The following is a 16,796-nucleotide window of genomic DNA, read 5'->3' on the forward strand; positions in this document are numbered from 1 at the left end:
CGAAGGAAGGGATGCTATTTCCATCCAGTCACCCTTCCTGTGTTTTTCACTTTGTTTGCCTGGGGGCAGCTGACCCTATTTTAAGGCTGTGAAAACATCCACTTGAGATCTGCAAGTGTGATTCCTTTTGGCTCCCGGAGGAGCCCTCCTGGCTTTGCGTGCCGGTGCCGCCACCTGCCGTACCTGCGCCAGAGGAGCCCTGCACCGCTGCCACCGCTGCCTGCAGACTCCCCCCCAGTCCACGGGGCAGATGCCTGCAGATGTGCCGCTGGCAGCACGGGCTCTGCACCCCTCTCCAGCTGTGAGCGAGCGCGCTCTCTTTGCAGGGCATCGTTTCACCCACTGTGGTACAAGCGCATTTTTGCTTAGATTGCATAATTTCCCCAAATCAAACACAGTGGGGAGAAACCTATGTTTGTTTTCAACGACTTCTTGTTCTCCTTCCCCCATCTGCCTTGATCGCTATGTAAAGCCAAGGTCCTGGACAGTAGGATTTGGTTAAATTTAGTTAACTAAATCACTGTTGCTCACTTGCAGGGTTTTATCATGGGTCTCGTGACATACCTAAATGAGGTGATTCTGTGATAGTTTCAACTGTTTTGGTGTCTATAATGACAATTTTATCTCGCAGTTGTAGAAATTGCCTGCAAATGTAACTCATGCACTGAGAAACAAGAAGGCAACTTCTCCTCTTTTTTTATTAATATGAAATTTACATAATTTTAAGGGAGTCTCATGATGCTGAACGGCCTCACCCACAATGTGTGTGGTTTTTTGGGGTTTTGGGTTTTGGTTTTTTTAACATACAGTTGGTAATAATGCTGGTCTGGCCAGGGAAAAAATGAAAGTGCAGGATTTGCATAGACCATCCCAAACGTTGGGTTTTGGATATATCCTGAACTAGCACTAATGAACAATTAGCCAGCTGCAGGCCTGTTGGGGAGAGGAAGAGGAAGAAGAAGTAAATTTGAGTCTAAAACCAATGAGAAAAGGTGCAGAGGAGAAGGATTTGTCGGGAACACCCAGGTTCCCGCCTACCGCGCAAGCAAAAGCCAGAGAATTCCAGGGACGGGGGAAGGAGCAGTGGGAGATGTTGTTGTTTTTAAATTGGGAACCAGTCCTTTGCCAAACCCACCTCCCGTTCTCACATTGTGCGATGCCGGGATGCAGCTACACACCCCTTTCAGCCTGGAACGCTTCCAAATCATTCCGTTTGGCAGCTGTAAAAATTGATTTCAGTTTGGAAATGGCTCATGCTGCTTCAGCACTCCACTGCTATTGGGATCTTAACTTAGGCAGGATCAAGTACCTTGTTCTCTAAGACGCCGATATCTTTTCTTTTTGGGGCTGTTCAGACTTGGATGACTGCATTGTATGAGGCAGACACACATGAATTGCAAGCAGGGGTAATTTAATTATTTTATTTATTTATTTTTACTTTTTGGCTTGGATTACTTTTTTTTTTAAATGCACCCTTGGAAAGAAAAGCATGCATAAAACCATTTGCCTGCAGTGACTGGATGGCTCAGGGGTAACTGTATTTTCCCGAACCTTTCATCTAACATTTAGTAACTTTAACGCTATCCGCATTATTTGTGATCAAGAAGTTCTTTCCATCTGATTTTTTTTCGTCGAGCTAAGAGCGATGATCATGCCAATGTGAAAGGTAGGAAAGAACTGGGATTCGTAGCGTGTATAAGTCTTGTTGCAAGGAGCTAGTATTACTGCAAAACCAGTTTCGGCAGTGTCCAGAGCTATAGCTGTAATGAAAGGAGATGATGTAATTCTCTTCCCTCTGCACAGCACCTTCAGCAACGCAGAGATTAATCTTTATAGGGCCAGCTCCTTGCATGGCAGCTGTGAACCTCTTGTGCTCACATTTTCTCCTTCGCACTATCTCTTGTAGAGCCTTTTGCATTTGCTTGCTTTACTCAAATTGAAGTAGAAGCTCCCTTGGACAAAAACGTTCACTTGGCCGATTATTTCTAAAAGGTGAATTTCTTGTCCCCCTCTGCTGGTAGGAGGCTGTATGACCTAAAGTCCACATCAGCACCGCAAAACGCCAGCAAATGGAGCCACTGGTCTCTGAGGGTATGCTGGACTCTGGAGTTACTTGATGGGAGCTGTTTGAGGATTAGCTGAGATAGTAAGAGCGAGTGTGTGATGCTGAGCCCATGGACAGCACTTTCAAGACCTGTCCGTTCTGGTGCCTTCCTGGCTTTTCCAGTTTGTGGAAGCTGGAGCATCCTCTCACACTGGAGAGGTTTAGATGAGGAATGGACCGCTGATTTGAACCTTGTTCCAGGCATTCTCTGGCTTGAAAATAACTTGAGCCTAAGACTGGCAATTGTTTTCTTGGATCCTTTCTTAGAGAAGACATGATAGAAGAGATCCGGAAAACCTTTTTGTCTCCTGAGTACATCTGAGAATAGAAACTCTTCAGAGAGCTTTCTTGAACTAATTAAAAAACTTCTAAAATCTCCCAGACAGGTTTCCTGACCGCTCTCTCCTGGCCCAGTCAGTTTTACCAAGAGACTAGCTAGTACAAAGTGATATAACAGGTTTCTGACATAGCAGCAATGTTAAAAATGAACATGGAGAATATGAAATAAACCAGATTCAAAGATTTAGTTCTGGTCTCTGTGTAAATGTTGCTCTTAAGAATGTGAACTCATAAATCCTGATTTTTGTAGACAGGAGACTTTCTTGAACATTGAATTAGGGCGACGTGGCCATTGGACAAAAGGCTGATGCCTGTAAAGTTTGGCAAATTTTTCTCCACAGCTCCTTCTAGCTAAGGAAGCAGATTTTTCCTTGCCAGATCAGTACAATGAATTACTTGTCGCAGTTTTTGTAGTTTTCTGGTAAAAGCTGAGCAAATATACTTTCATGCCTGGGGTTGTTTATCTCCAAGTGTGGAAGATTATACTGCTTTTCAAGGTCTTTTGCTCCACGATTTTTCCTTTCCTGTTCCCTTATATCCCTCGCTGTTACCTACAGAACAAAATGAGAGGTCATCTATAGCTAACCCCAGCACAGGATTGTAAATGGTGATCTATAAAGGGGAATTGCATTCTGTCTTTCTAATAATTTCACAAAATGTGGAATTGTCAGTGCCTTGTCTGAGGAAAGAGCTCACATTCATGCTTTAAAAGCCCCTAACTCACTGGAACTTGGGTACTCTTGAAAGAGCTTTAATTAATGTGCTTGAATTGAGCAAACTACAGGTCCTTTCTTAGTTTGGCAGAGCAGAAAAATTATGCCCATGTTATAGATTGGGAAGCAGAAATGCAAAATGACCCATGCTTTTCTGCAAAGCCAGAGATGGAATCAGCAAGCCCCAACCTCCAACTTTTCTCTAAAAGGAGTTGCCTTTCTCTTCCACCCTCTCAGACCACTAACTGTCCTGACTTCCCATGTCTCCTTGTTTCTGTCAGTTCCCTCACACTACAATTACTTTGCTCTTTTTCAGATTAAAACTGAAGACCTCAGCGACTCCTTGCAACCTACAATCCCCCCCAGGTCAGGTCATCTTGTACAGGGATCATCAATGATGCCTGGAAGCCAAATAGCAGGGGTAAGTGATCGTGCAAATCCAGGAAGCCAGAAGTCCTAAATTTTGATTGCCTGTCCCTCCAAAAATGTCATTTTCAAGGATTAACTTTTTATTTTAGATGAAACCAGACAATTCTTCATGCAGATGTCTGTGTGTGCATAGAGTTTTTCTTATACAACTGAAAACTTTGGATTCTGGAGTAGCTCTGGATCTGTAGCTCACCAGTGGGCAAATTACACATAGGCAGTTTATTGGTATTTAAAGGAAAAGTGGGAATGGGGTCAGGGACAGTATAAAGGACCAGGGAGTAGGGGAGCTTTATTGGAGGGGTAATGCTGTGCGAAGAGCAGACATGTTTGAGCTATGTTGTTCCCTTTGCTTTTCCCTACAGGATATGAGCTCTCTTCACACCCTGCAGCAGCTTGTATTGCTTCCTGGTCATATGCAGTCAGTCCCCCAATTTCTCCTCTCTCAGTCCCAAGCAGGGCAACAAGGTAAGAGCAATAAAAACTGAAAGGGGTATTGTTATAAGCAGATATCTATCTAGCAAGAACCTCCTCACGGCTGTTGCTTTGAATCTGGTCTGCTACAATTTTCCCAACATGACTGTGTCTGTTCTCCTGTGAAGTTACCAGACACATTCCTCTCTTCCCCCTAATCTTCCCCCTGTGCTGGTTCCCACACCTGGCATGAGCTCTTGCACAGGCACACGCTGAGGGACGGATCCGGCTCCGGAGATGCTCCTGGCATCTGTGGCTTGTGCGTGCCAAGAGTGCCACCTTGGGGCTAGTCTTTGCAGGCCTGGTGGGGCTCCCGCCTCTGAGATTCAGGCCAGCATCCAGCCGGGTTTCAGCAAACCAGCATGGAGCTGGCTTCTTGGGGAGCAGGTGAAGCCTGCCCAGGGGTCCGGCCTCATTGGGTTAACGCTATGTTCATTCGTTGCAGAAAGGTAAGGAGCAGTTGAGTTGATCTAAGTACTTTAGAGGGAGAGTAAACCCAGGGAAGGAGTTGAGCTGCTCAGGTGATGGGATGGTGCTGGCACCCAGAACAACAGGTCTAACCTAGCCAGGAGCAACTTGGGGCTGGAAATGAACTGAGAGGTTTAAAACTGCCAGCGGTTGTTCCCAAATCTCCCTCCAATTCGTGAGGCTGGAGAGAGCAGGAGACCTAACTACTTCTGAAATGGAGTGTAACCAGCTTCATGAAAGCGGTGAGAGGGTAAAGAGGACTGAATCCCGTGCCAGAGAAAGTCCCTGTGTTTCTATTTTCACATGTAACATTTCTTACGGTATTTCTCAAACCACTGAGACACAGGCATGCCCTTAATGAAGTTTTATGCCTGCTTGTGGTGGGACAAACAGACCTTGATCTCGTAACTCGATAGATGTAAAGGGACTTGGGTCCTTTGATCATACAGTTGATTTATTCAGGCACAGAGGTCCCGCTGACTAAATTCTCACCAAAATTCAGAATTAAGACCATAAAATGTCTCCATCCTGAATGCAACGGTATGTATGGTCTGAAAGAAAAGCATTACAATTTGGGCAAGTTGAGTGGAAAACCCATTTCTTATTGACATACATATATAAACTCTTCTCTCTGCCAAATGATGATGAGTCATGCACCAAGAAACTACTTGAAATATATTTAATGATAATCTAGGATTTAGTTTCTTTGAACTGGCACGGTCAGAATAATCTATTGCTAACCACCTCATTTATTCATGTGTAATAGGAAACATATTACGCGAGAAAACAGAACCTGCTTCCTTTTACAGTCATAGTCTTTTCTACTAAGTGACTTCCTTTGGCAGCTATAACCCCTCCAACAGATGGTCACTTGTTTGTACATGACCTCTTTTGCTTCCAAACTTGATAAAGAATGGACATTCTGGAGAGTAGCCAGCTCTTTGTACAAGAGCACTTCCATTTGAATAGACAATAGTCAAGTTTTAACGACCCTGTGCTGTGTGGATGCATAGGGACTGGAGAATGAAAGTGAAGGCATAGATCAGTTTTGTGGAATTGATTGGTGGCACAGGTACAGGTGGAGCATTCTTCACACCAGCGAGATGCATGAAGTGTTCCTGAAATGGTCCCTCGAACTGTCATGGGAACATCCTCAACTTTTCCTGAGTTCTGGCTGCTGGGTGCATCAGTTCATGGATTTTTCTGGCCAAACAGACTTGGTTGTGGGGCCAGCCTTTCCAGGATTACATGTTTTTTTGGTCCGATTTTAATGTTTTAAAGACACTTTTAAGCCAGATAGGTTCTCAGGTCTGGCTCGTTATGACCTGACCTGATTCATTGTGCAGCCCTTCAAGCAGCTAATGCTGGCACACTTGGAGAAGGGGGCTCAGAAATCTGTGGTGTAAAGACTGAAACAGGCAGCCAGGGAGATGCTGGGAATCCTTTCAGGCAAACTATTGCTGCTGAAGACCTCACCTTACAAAAACAGCCTCAGCCTCATCAGTTGTCTAACCAGTGATTCCAGAATCCAGTCCATAATTTTCATTTGAGCTAGAGCTTAGCTTTTGCAAAGGTGTTCAATCATGATTTTAAAGACTCCAAATGACAGAGCATCCGCCATGTCCCTAGGCAAGCCATTCCAGTGATTAATTACCTTCACTGTTGAAGATGTGCACCTCATTACCAGGCTGCATTTGAAATTCAAAGTTGTTCTAGCATTAGAGAAGGCTCATTGAAACACCAATCTAAATAAATAAATGGGATCCTGCACATTCAGATCTAAATTAAAAAAGGAGAGAGTGAGAGGAGAGAGGGACAGGGGAAATTCTAGAAATGATCTTTTCTCCCCCCTCCCCAGCCCTTTTTTTAGCAGAAGTCCATAAATTTCTATAAATTTTTCTGTTCTTGTCAGTTACAATCAATAGAATATATGGACTGTTTCAGGAAAGGTTATAAATCCTCACTAAATTTTACAGGCTTCAATTGCAATGGACTTGCAGAGCCTAACTAAATTTCTATAGAACTATACTGCTTTGGTCACTACTAAACCCTTTAGGACTTTCCCTGGAAGAGATATAGGCTTGTACACAGCAATTTGTCAACTAAACAATTACACAGTCTCCATAAATACTATTTTTTGTTAGTTTTATAGATTTCTCCTCTTTTTTCCTTTCATCATTTTGTGTCAGTTTATATATTCCAAAAGAAATCCAATTTATTTGAAATACAGTAGGGTAGAAAAGAAAGGGTCAGATGGCTTCAAAATGACACTTCAAAATGAATTGTATAATAGAAATCAGAGTGGATAGGCTCATGAGATTAACAGTAAGATCAGGATATTTTTAATAAAATCAAGTGGCTGAAAGTTGAAGTTGGCAAAGCTTCTATTGGAAATAAGATGCACATTTTTAATAGCTACAGTGATTAAGTATTGAGAGAAATCACCACTAAGGATGCAGTAAATTCTCTGCTACCTGGCATCTTTCTAAAAGCAAAGTTACATGTCTGTGTAAAATATCTGTGCCCTAGTTCAACCTCAGGTTAATAAGCTAGGTGCAGGGATCAGTGGGTGAAATATTTTACCTATACCATTATTGTAATAATACCTTTCAGGTTAAAAAGCCATGAAAAGATCCCTTTCCTTTCTCATAACCCAGCTCGGAGCCATCTGCATTTGTAATGGCCAAAAGTCTGTTGTTTTGAACAAGAGCTGGTTGACACTCACCGTTCGGAGCTCCTTGAGCCTTTCCTGCGCAGAGCACAGTATGATGTACAGCTGTCTGCATGCTGATGGGGGAGCTGGGCTGATCAAATGTCTCTCTTTTTCTCTCCTCAGCTTTGCAGCCAAACCTCCTTTCGTTCCCTCAGCAACAGGGCAGCCTTCTCCTCTCCCAGCCAGGACCCAGCTTAGCATCACAGGTAACTTGCACTCAGCCTGCCTGGGCGAAAGGTGGACTGAAGGAAACATGGGCACCACGTTAGAGTTCAGCGAGGGGTCCCACATCAATGGCAAATGTACATGAAGCTGAGTTCTCCTAATTCTGTGGTAATTCTAGCTCTTCTTCCCTCTCTCCCTTGCCCCCATGCACAGAGGCAGCCCAAGCTCACAGGTTTAACATGCCTTGCTCATGTCCAGGCAGTGAAAGAGGTGGCCCCTCTGCATGGCTCTTTCCTCCCTCAGCCGTGGCTGCTCTTGAGGGGCTGAGTAGTCAGACTACGTGGAAGTTCATACCTGAATGGTAGATACACCGTTCTGTCTCTGCTTTTCCTACACAGTACTCCTCTCTATTTTCATCCCTTGATCCAAGAGTTGCCTTACATGCTTTTTCCTCATTTAAAATATTCTGGCTCTGGCTGCTGGCTTTCTACACAGGCAACAGGATTCCATCAACAAAGGTACCTATGAGGGCAAGAAACAATCCTACCTGCATGGTATTTACCGTGCTCTCCGGCACCCTCCCCAACTGCCAGATGTGAGCACGAAGGCAGCCTGAAGCTGACCCCCTTTTTCTTTCCTTGCCAACTAGCAAAATTTGGGTAGACGTTCCCACATGGGACGCAGAATCAGCTCAGCCAGCTTGTGGAGACTCAGAATCCAACCCTCTTCATCACACTGGCTTTGGTTTTTGTGGGTTTTCTTCTTCTGTTCTTGTGACTTTCTGTGCATTTTGTTTGTTTTTTATCAGGCTGTGGGCCGTTCAGGACTCCCCGGCTCATCAGTCGAATCCCACCTGGATGTACCCCAGCACTTGCAAGTGGCAAAGCACCTCACTCCTTCAGGAGCGTCGGAGGAACCCAGTGACCTGGAGGAGCTGGAAAAGTTTGCTAAGACTTTCAAGCAAAGGCGAATCAAATTAGGGTTTACGCAGGTGAGCGGCACTGTGAATGGGAACATTGATGTCACTTGTGACATGGACATGTGGGATGGGGAAGTTTGTGGCAAAGGAGGGGATAGAGGAAGGGATGGATTAGATACAGATTTGCTTTCGCTGGAGCATCCCCTTGCAAAGACAAGAGGAGACAAGCCCTTCCTGATATTTCATTGCCATGACCTCATTATCTGCAACTTCTTCAACATATGAAGGCTGGGGACTGTGGGGCAAACTCTTGGAGGAAGAAAAATCATTCTTTCACAAAGGCAGGTCGTGGAAAGGAGGCTGCATCTATTTGGGAAGTGATCTGAAATACGATCAGACTGGGAAGCTGTCGGGGGGGTTCTCAGCTCATGTCGTGATTCAGATCCCCTCCGGCAGGGCGACGTCGGGCTTGCCATGGGGAAGCTCTATGGCAATGATTTCAGCCAGACCACCATTTCCCGCTTTGAGGCCCTCAACCTGAGCTTTAAGAATATGTGCAAGCTCAAACCACTGCTGGAGAAGTGGCTGAGTGACGCAGGTAGGTGACATTGCTATGTACAGAAATGCCACTGGTCTTGGCAAGTACATGAGATCCATGCAAGGACCTCCTGTAAAAAATAGAAATATGGAGCTATGGCCTTTCAGCTCTCTGTCTGAGCTGGTAACAGACCGCTTTCCTGTGTGTATCATGCAGTGGGTTTCATAAGAACCTAGATATCAAACCACATGTGTCCTTTCTCTCTAGTAATACAGGCTTCGTGTTGCAATTTGGTGTCTGGGGCAGTCGTCTGCTGCATCGGCTGTTGCTCTGTTGGATGGCCTAGGGCAATTCACTGGGCTAGTCCATTCAGTCCCTCCCTGTGTAAACTGGAAAGAGGAGGAAGGGACGTCTTTCAGAGCACTCAGATCAGCTCATGAGCAGTAATTAGCAAAGGAAGATATTACTGCAAGGGGAATCCCCAGTAGCAACGGCATTGGCTTGGTATCCCATGGGCTGCAAACCAGCGTGGGAGTGGCAATAGTCTCGTGTGCTTGACCCAGCCCTTACCTTTCATCCAGGAGTTACATGTTTGCCCCATTTATCACATCAGGAGATGTCTCAGCCACATGAGGCTTGATCCCAGTGATGTAAGTCAAAACCTCTAACTGTGTAAAACTACATCATTTGAAAATGTATGGTGCCCAACAGAGCTGGCTGGATTAAAATTTTAGCACTCTTACTTTGTTTCCTAATTTGGACAAGATCATTGATGGAACTGGGACTGTTGAAGCAATTTTAATAATATTCTCCATCAAAGGAAGGGTCCACAATCTAGGAACTTTTTGCTTATTTTAGGAATGGCCACAGTTCCCAGAAAGGATCTAGGAGTGAAAACACGTGATTATCTTCTTCAAAATCTCTTTTCCCATGCTTCTTTCTCCAGAATCTGCTCCTTTGGATTCTTCCATGAGCACTCCCAATTCCTACCCCTCGGTTAATGAGATGTTTGGACGGAAAAGAAAGAAACGAACCAGCATTGAGACCAACATTCGTTCCACGCTGGAGAAAAGATTTCAAGATGTGAGGGGAAAATCTTTCAACGTGTTGTGAGCTTTCCCTCAGAGTCTGGCATCTGCCAAGTCTCAGTAATAGTGCTGAACCCTTAAAAAAGAGATTTCTTTTTTGCTCACTGTGATAGCTGGTTAGGAAATGCTTGAAAGGGTTAACGGGAAAACTGAAAGCAAAGAAATCAAACCAAGTGATCTCCTTGGTGAATGTTGTTTTGAAGAAATGGCCGTTTCGTTGCCACGCTTACTTGTCCTCTTCCACTGATCGGTGCCCCTGTTGCAAGCCGATCTCCTAGCGCGCCCCTGCCTCTTCCCTTTGCGAGGTGACGTTGTGTCATGGGAACAGGCGGCCGCGGTGCATCACAGGATGTGGAGGCCCCATTAAGCAAAAGCAGGAAGGTCCAGAACTAGTTACTCCAGGTGATGCTACTGAATCATTTCAGAAGTGGAACCTTCTACTTTGCAAGCATCCAGGTTTTCAATGGAAATCACAACAGACTGCAAACAGGGCTTTAAATCAGCAAAACTAAATCACCCGTTGAAAATTGTTCATCAAAATTCATTTTGACCAGCCTTTACTTTTTCTTGGTTTCTCCCTCATATCTGATCAAATCAAACTTTCCTCTGAAAGCTGTTAATGAGAACAAAAGACAATCTTTGTCAGATTGTTATGGACACCTCGTTTTTAGCTAGTATGAGGTGCTTTGTCTAAGGGGAAATATGTCCTGGCATGTCACTGTTAGGTGTTTTTGTCCCCTCAAGTCTCCAGCACAGATCAAAATCCATAGAGCTAAATACTATTAAACACATCATAAAAAAAGTGAGTTAAAAAAAGGTTAGGTACTATTATTTGCATTTATAAATGAGGGGTGGAGGAAGAAAGAGAGGAAATGGCTCTTCTGAGATGGTTCAGATAGGTGTACAAGTAGTGCCCAGAGTTCACGTGTCCTATATAGCCACACAAGACCACCAGACATTAGCTTTCCCTCAAGCAATGGTTGAGGGTGCTGCTAAGATCAAAGAGCTTGGTGCTTTATGCAATAACAGGGCCAGGCATAGTGATTCATCACCACTGATTTCATGAAACTTTATGCTGAATAAGAGGCACTTTCTGGTTCACAGAACCTAATCTCCCACCCAAATATTTACTCTTTTCCTTAGAAGCAAATTTTCTCCCTTCACCATTTTGCAGCCAACCCCGCTCTTGTCCTCCTGCCTTTCAGGCAGCAGAAGCATCCCTTGATGCTGTAAGCCAGGGCTCTTCAGGTCTTTCTTTAACCTCATGCTCTTTCTTAGCAGAACCCCAAGCCCAGTTCAGAGGAGATCTCCTTAATAGCAGAGCAGCTCTCCATGGAAAAGGAGGTGGTTCGGGTCTGGTTCTGCAATCGGCGCCAGAAGGAAAAACGGATCAGCTGCCCAATGCCGTCCCCCATTAAATCACCCATCTACAATTCCAGACTGGTGAGAGACATCGGATTGAGGGGATCTACAGGCTATCCCAGACAAGAAGGGAAAAGGGTGGAGGGAGACACTGGGGCTTGCTTCAGAAGGAAGCAGGACAAGACGTTTCCTCGTGGGCACAGGTGCCTGAGTCCCTGCATGCCCATCCCACAGTCCAGTAGGTAAATACAGCTGCAGTAGTGGGTAGGGATGCAGCTGGGCTTGCCAAGGATTGGGCATATATTGCATGTGCCAGTCTGACTGGAGGCTCATGGCTTCATTTACAGAACAGAATTTTTTATTCTCATAATGAAAATGGTAGAAAGAAAACACAAGTTTCTCAGAACATACAAATCACTCTAATTATAGGCTGTTTTATCCAAGTAGGAGTAGTATCCCAAAATATTTAGCCTTAAGATTGGTAAATAAAAGCTTTTTGAAACTAGTAGGTGAGAATTCTAGGGAATAAGAAATGCATCCAGTTATCTCAGCAGGGTTGTTAACTCTGAAACCTAATGATTGTCCTGCAGTTTGTTGTTTTGCGTATGTGCAGAAACACAGAATATGCCTCAGTGGCATTATTTGTCCTTTTCATATGTTATAGATTCATGTTTTGATGAGCATATTTTCATTGCCAGGAAGGATCAGGAAAAGAGAAACTGCTGTAGGAGTTAGCAAAAGGGTGTCCTAGTAATTTACTGCCAGAGTGGCTATTGTGGATAACAAGCTACTATTGTGTTTCTGCTAGTTAATAGGTTTTGTCCGTGTATAAAAGTGACAGGAACCTCGCTGCAGTATTATTGGTGCTGGAGCACATGTGAATGGTAGGGAGGGAGCATATTTGCAAGCGATATTTTATCTTGAAATCTTCTGGGTCCATCATGCATGTTGTGCAACAAGTGGACAAATGGTCCATCAGATGGCAGGCAAATATTACAAGAAGTTTGGTCACTTATTGCATAACACATTTGGTCTAGAGTTGTGAAAACAAGATGCTGCTGGCAAGCCATGAATTTTTAAAGCAGTAGCTTTAATGAATAGCTTTCCTGCGACTGTGTCATGTGAAGCATGTGCTTGTTCATCAGTCATTCTGAACAACACGTTGCATGTAGGGTACCACAGCGGAACAACAGATGCCCCAGGCTTGCCTTGATTACAGCCACCAGTTACTAATTGTCACCTGAGACTGCTCACCTGGCAAGGACTCCTCAAAGGAACAAATGAACAGCAATTACTGGTGCCTGGGACCTGGCTGAGAAGATCCACTCCGAAACATCCAAAAGGCAGTGCCTCCTACAAACTGGGCCACGGCGCTTTCAGAAAATTTGGCTTGAGTTTGATAACATCAGGCTTTTCGTAGCTGATCCACAAATCCAGGCCCATGTAGAGAGTGCCGGGCATGTGTAAGATTCATTCTGTTTTCTTTGCATGGGCCTGGATATGGGAATCGTGCATGTGCACTGTCGTATGGATAGAGGTATCTGTGGGAGTCCCAGATGTATACAGATAAGCAATCTGTCCAGGAGCCAGCACACTCTAAAGGGAATGTGAAAGGAGTGGCATTTTGTGATCTATAGCCTCGTAGCACCAACTGCTCACTGTTTGCTTCTGTTCCTCTCCAGGTCTCTACCTCAGGGTCCTTGGGGCCCCTCTCCGTCAATCCAGTGCATAGCACCATGCCCGGGACTGGTAAGCCATGACAAACCAGTTTCATGTCCCCTTCTCTTCCCTCCTTTCTTTGCTCTTGCTCTGTGACGGGTTAGTCTCTAAGCCACGATTACAGGCTCCTCTTAACAGGGCCCTTGAGTCTGCCCAGAGAACATAGCCCCACATAACCGGTGTACAAGGAGTATGGACCGCCAAGTCTTTCTCTTGTCTGGAAGAAAGGTGTGGAAAGCTTCCTGGACACAGTATTATTCCCAGCATAATCCTAGGCCAATTTTACTGGGATGTTCAGGTGTGGGAGCCAGGGACACCTAGAATCCAAACAGGAGGAGGGCTCGGTGGTAGGCTACCGCACTTCTTCAGCTGAGCATCTCCTTCTGGAGGGACAACTCATTCTAACAGAAATCATGCGCTATGGAGAGCGCAGTCCTGGAGAGCCCCGCGCACCCAGTGGTCAGGGCGCCGATTCAGCTTCCTTGCTGCTGCAGGGAATCAGGAAAGCAATGGGATGGATACGGGATGGTGGGAGTGCTTGGGCTTTGGCAGGAAAGGAGAGCCCAGCCTCATTCTGCTTTCTCCCGCTGCACAGTAACATCCTCGTGTTCCCCCGGGAACTCCAGCAGGCCCTCGTCCCCTGGCAGCGCGCTCCATGCCGGCAGCCCCAGCACAGCCCAGAGCAACTCCAAAGCTGCGATGAACTCATCCGGTTTCAACTCTTCAGGGTAAGGCAGTGGGGCTCCAGCTTACTCTTTGGCAAGGGCGTTGAGGGCTGGGGAGGAAAGCAAGGGGACCTCAGAGAAGGACATCTGGGCCTTAGCTACTGGCGTGATATGGAGCTACATGGTGCCATGCTATTACATGAAACTTCACATCTAACCTGAAGCTTCTTGGGAAATGGCTATTTTTCTGCTTCAAGATAAAAAAAGGAAATCCAGTTTTGCCTGCAATATTGATCTTGTCTTAAAAACAGAAAAAATCTGGCTGGAAACACATAAGGACTGTTCTAAACTAATTCCTTGTGTGGAGGAAGCAGAAGAAGCCTTATTTTGCTGTTTCTTTTTAAATAAACTTCTCCACAGCGAGGTTTTTCCCCTGCAGTGCCATCCAGAGTGCGCTGTCACAGAGTAATGATTCCACAGTGGCAGATGAAACAGGGATGATGATTTTCTTCTTTAGAAGAAAAGGAGCATCTGCCTTAGATGTTACACAAATATTAAGCTGCACGTATGGGCTCAGAGCTCTTCTAGCTGTTCCACTGAACACGCCTCTGCCACAGTTCGTGCTGTTGAGGCCTCTCTGCACTTGTAGCTTCTGCTGCTCACTCCACATGACATCAAGGATGCTGCGTCAGTAGAAAATCGGCCAAGAGTCGAGGGCGTTACCTGTAGCTGCTGGGCTTTCTGAGTCACGGATCATCCCGTGCCATGAAGCAGACCTCCTCTTACGTGGAGGAAGTCCAACAGCCACATAGTACGTGAAGTCACGAGCACATTGGAAGGTGTCGCTTAGAAAGACAGGGGCTTGGTGTGCGCTTCTTACAGGAGCAAAGGGTCATTTGCTGACTGCCAAGTCCAAGTAAGGTTGCAAACAGAATAACGGTGACGTTTATTTCAAGGAAAAAGGTTAACAATGTGGCAAATGTAGCTCTTATTCCCTGTGTTGCAAACAGATCTTGGTACCGATGGAATCAACCTACCTACCTCCACTGAGATGACTCCTCCATCACGCCTAACAGGAGCTCTGACTTCTAGCTATGGACCAGCTTCTCTAGGAACAATGCTTGGGGCAACATCTGGCGTTCCAGTGCCTTCAAAACGCAGCCAAATGAAGGTCTTGTTTAGGGGAACCCAGAGCAGCAGACCTCTCCAGGGACTCAAATTGCAGCTGACCTTCCCCAAGGATTCTCAGCACCAACAGTGACATTTTAATACTCTTCCAGGCGTTCACTTCAAGAATGATCCCTTGCTTAGCACTATTAGCATGAAACACTGCCCTCTGCTTGCAAATCTCTGCATTCACACTGGATTGCTTGGCAATCTCTAATCTGGAAGGATTTCTATGTCATGACCATCTTTTCCCCTCACTCATTTCAGAGCTTCCCATAAGAAGGGTCTGTCATGATGTTACTGTCACGCACACATACCATAAACCCCCAAACTGAGCCGAGGTTACCCAGTTCATTTCACCAGAGACCTGCGTCTAGATGTGAGCCTTGGTATTCAACAGACTTCCAAGGTCAATGGCGCTGTGCTTTATCCACCACCAAACTTGCTTTGCTTTAAGCCCTTCTGCCCTGTTTCTAAAGGTTTTTTTTCCTTTTCTTTCTTTTTTAAAGTATTTTGGAGCCTTCTAATTTTTCCCCTTTAAAAAAAAGATTGCCTCCTTTTGCAAAACGTGTGTCCAGGTCTTGTTATTGCTCCCAGCTAGCTTCGCTGTTCCACCTCGGGAGGACATCACTGTCTGAAACCCCTGGGTGAACTTGTGACTCCACTGAACACAAAAGCAGTCTGTGTTGATATGATGGGCCGAGGATTAGTCTTGACCCTCCCTCTTTTATTTATCCACAGGCTTTGTCTGACACCAAACAAGAACAGCCTCTCGGAGGAGAGGCGTGCATGCGTTCTGGCTTTTCCTGCATTGTCAGTAATGTAGCTTGCCCGTTCCCAGGAGGAGGCTTTGTATTGCTCAGGTGTGAATCTTCAGGAGTGCGTGCGCAAGGGTTTCTTAATCCCATGAGAAACCAAAGTCTGTGGAACTTCAACTTTCACAGCATATCGCCAGGGAAATTGTGGTTATTTTGCAGCTCTCCTCTCAAAAAGAGGCAGATATTTAATTTTGTCAAAACAAACTTGGGTAATACAAATTCTTGGTCAGGTTGTCAATGGGTACAAGTAATTAATTCCATGCAACTAGAGTAAATGAGTGTCTGGTTTGTAGGATGTAAATAGAAATTTTTTAGTAGTAGTCTTATTTTCTCATGACTTTTTTTAGGCAAATGTGAGCTTTTTTTTTCTGAAGTAAAAATTATCCTCTGTCACTTCTTTGGGGGGAAAAATGTATTTGGTTCCACTGTTTCTAATCTACTTATCCAGTTGTGAAATTATTGCCATAGTGAGCCTGTGGACATTAGGCGTTTCACCACTACCTTTACACCTGGAAACACATAGGATATAGAGCCTAATTTGTCGCTTCAGGTGAAGCTTCCTTATGAAATCAGACATTGATAATAATGAGGGAGGACTGAAAAAGTTAAGGTAACATTTCTTTAAAAAATGGAAATTAAGAAAAATATTTTCATTTTTTAATATTAAATCATTTTTTTAAATCTAGTGCAAAAGAGGGACAAACTGTATTCCTGTTTCTTGAATTTTCCCAGCCATCCTCCCCATTTACCTCTAACTAAAATACTTACACCATGACTTTTTTTAAAGCAGAAAAAATGAAATGAAACTTTTTTTGCAACAAAATGTGTTGTGATTAAAAAAAGAAAAACATTTTCTCTTTGGAGAGGAAGAAATGTAGGTGAGAAGTGTTCATCTAACTCCTCTAACTGCCAGGGTCCCTCTCTGAGCTGTTAATTAAGTTTTCTTACATGCTTAGAGGGTCGATTTCAAGCCTTGTTCTCCATGGCTTCCTGATTTTATTTACAAATGTGAAGCATGCTTTGAATATAATTGTGCTAAAGCCAGGCTTTGGCAGGTTCGGTACAGATGACAGGGAGCCCAGTGTCTTGACCCATGGTGGTGGGTTTTCTTGGTGGGT

General features: G+C 44.8%; 1 protein-coding gene across 1 annotated transcript in view; it reads left to right on the forward strand.

Moving 5' to 3' along the window:
* The window catches only part of POU2F3 (POU class 2 homeobox 3), a 42,098-nt gene extending 26,100 nt beyond the window's left edge, over nt 1-15,998 (forward strand). Inside the window, 10 exon segments of the mRNA XM_026108182.2 lie at nt 3,473-3,577; nt 3,948-4,050; nt 7,361-7,443; nt 8,211-8,393; nt 8,778-8,919; nt 9,806-9,942; nt 11,229-11,390; nt 12,992-13,058; nt 13,624-13,756; nt 14,704-15,998. Of these exon segments, the coding sequence (XP_025963967.2) occupies nt 3,473-3,577; nt 3,948-4,050; nt 7,361-7,443; nt 8,211-8,393; nt 8,778-8,919; nt 9,806-9,942; nt 11,229-11,390; nt 12,992-13,058; nt 13,624-13,756; nt 14,704-14,743 (1,155 nt within the window). The 3' untranslated portion in view covers nt 14,744-15,998.
* The last annotated feature ends 798 nt before the right edge of the window (nt 15,999-16,796 follow it).

This window comes from Dromaius novaehollandiae, chromosome 21, assembly GCF_036370855.1.
Source record: "Dromaius novaehollandiae isolate bDroNov1 chromosome 21, bDroNov1.hap1, whole genome shotgun sequence".
Lineage (NCBI taxonomy): Eukaryota > Metazoa > Chordata > Aves > Casuariiformes > Dromaiidae > Dromaius > Dromaius novaehollandiae.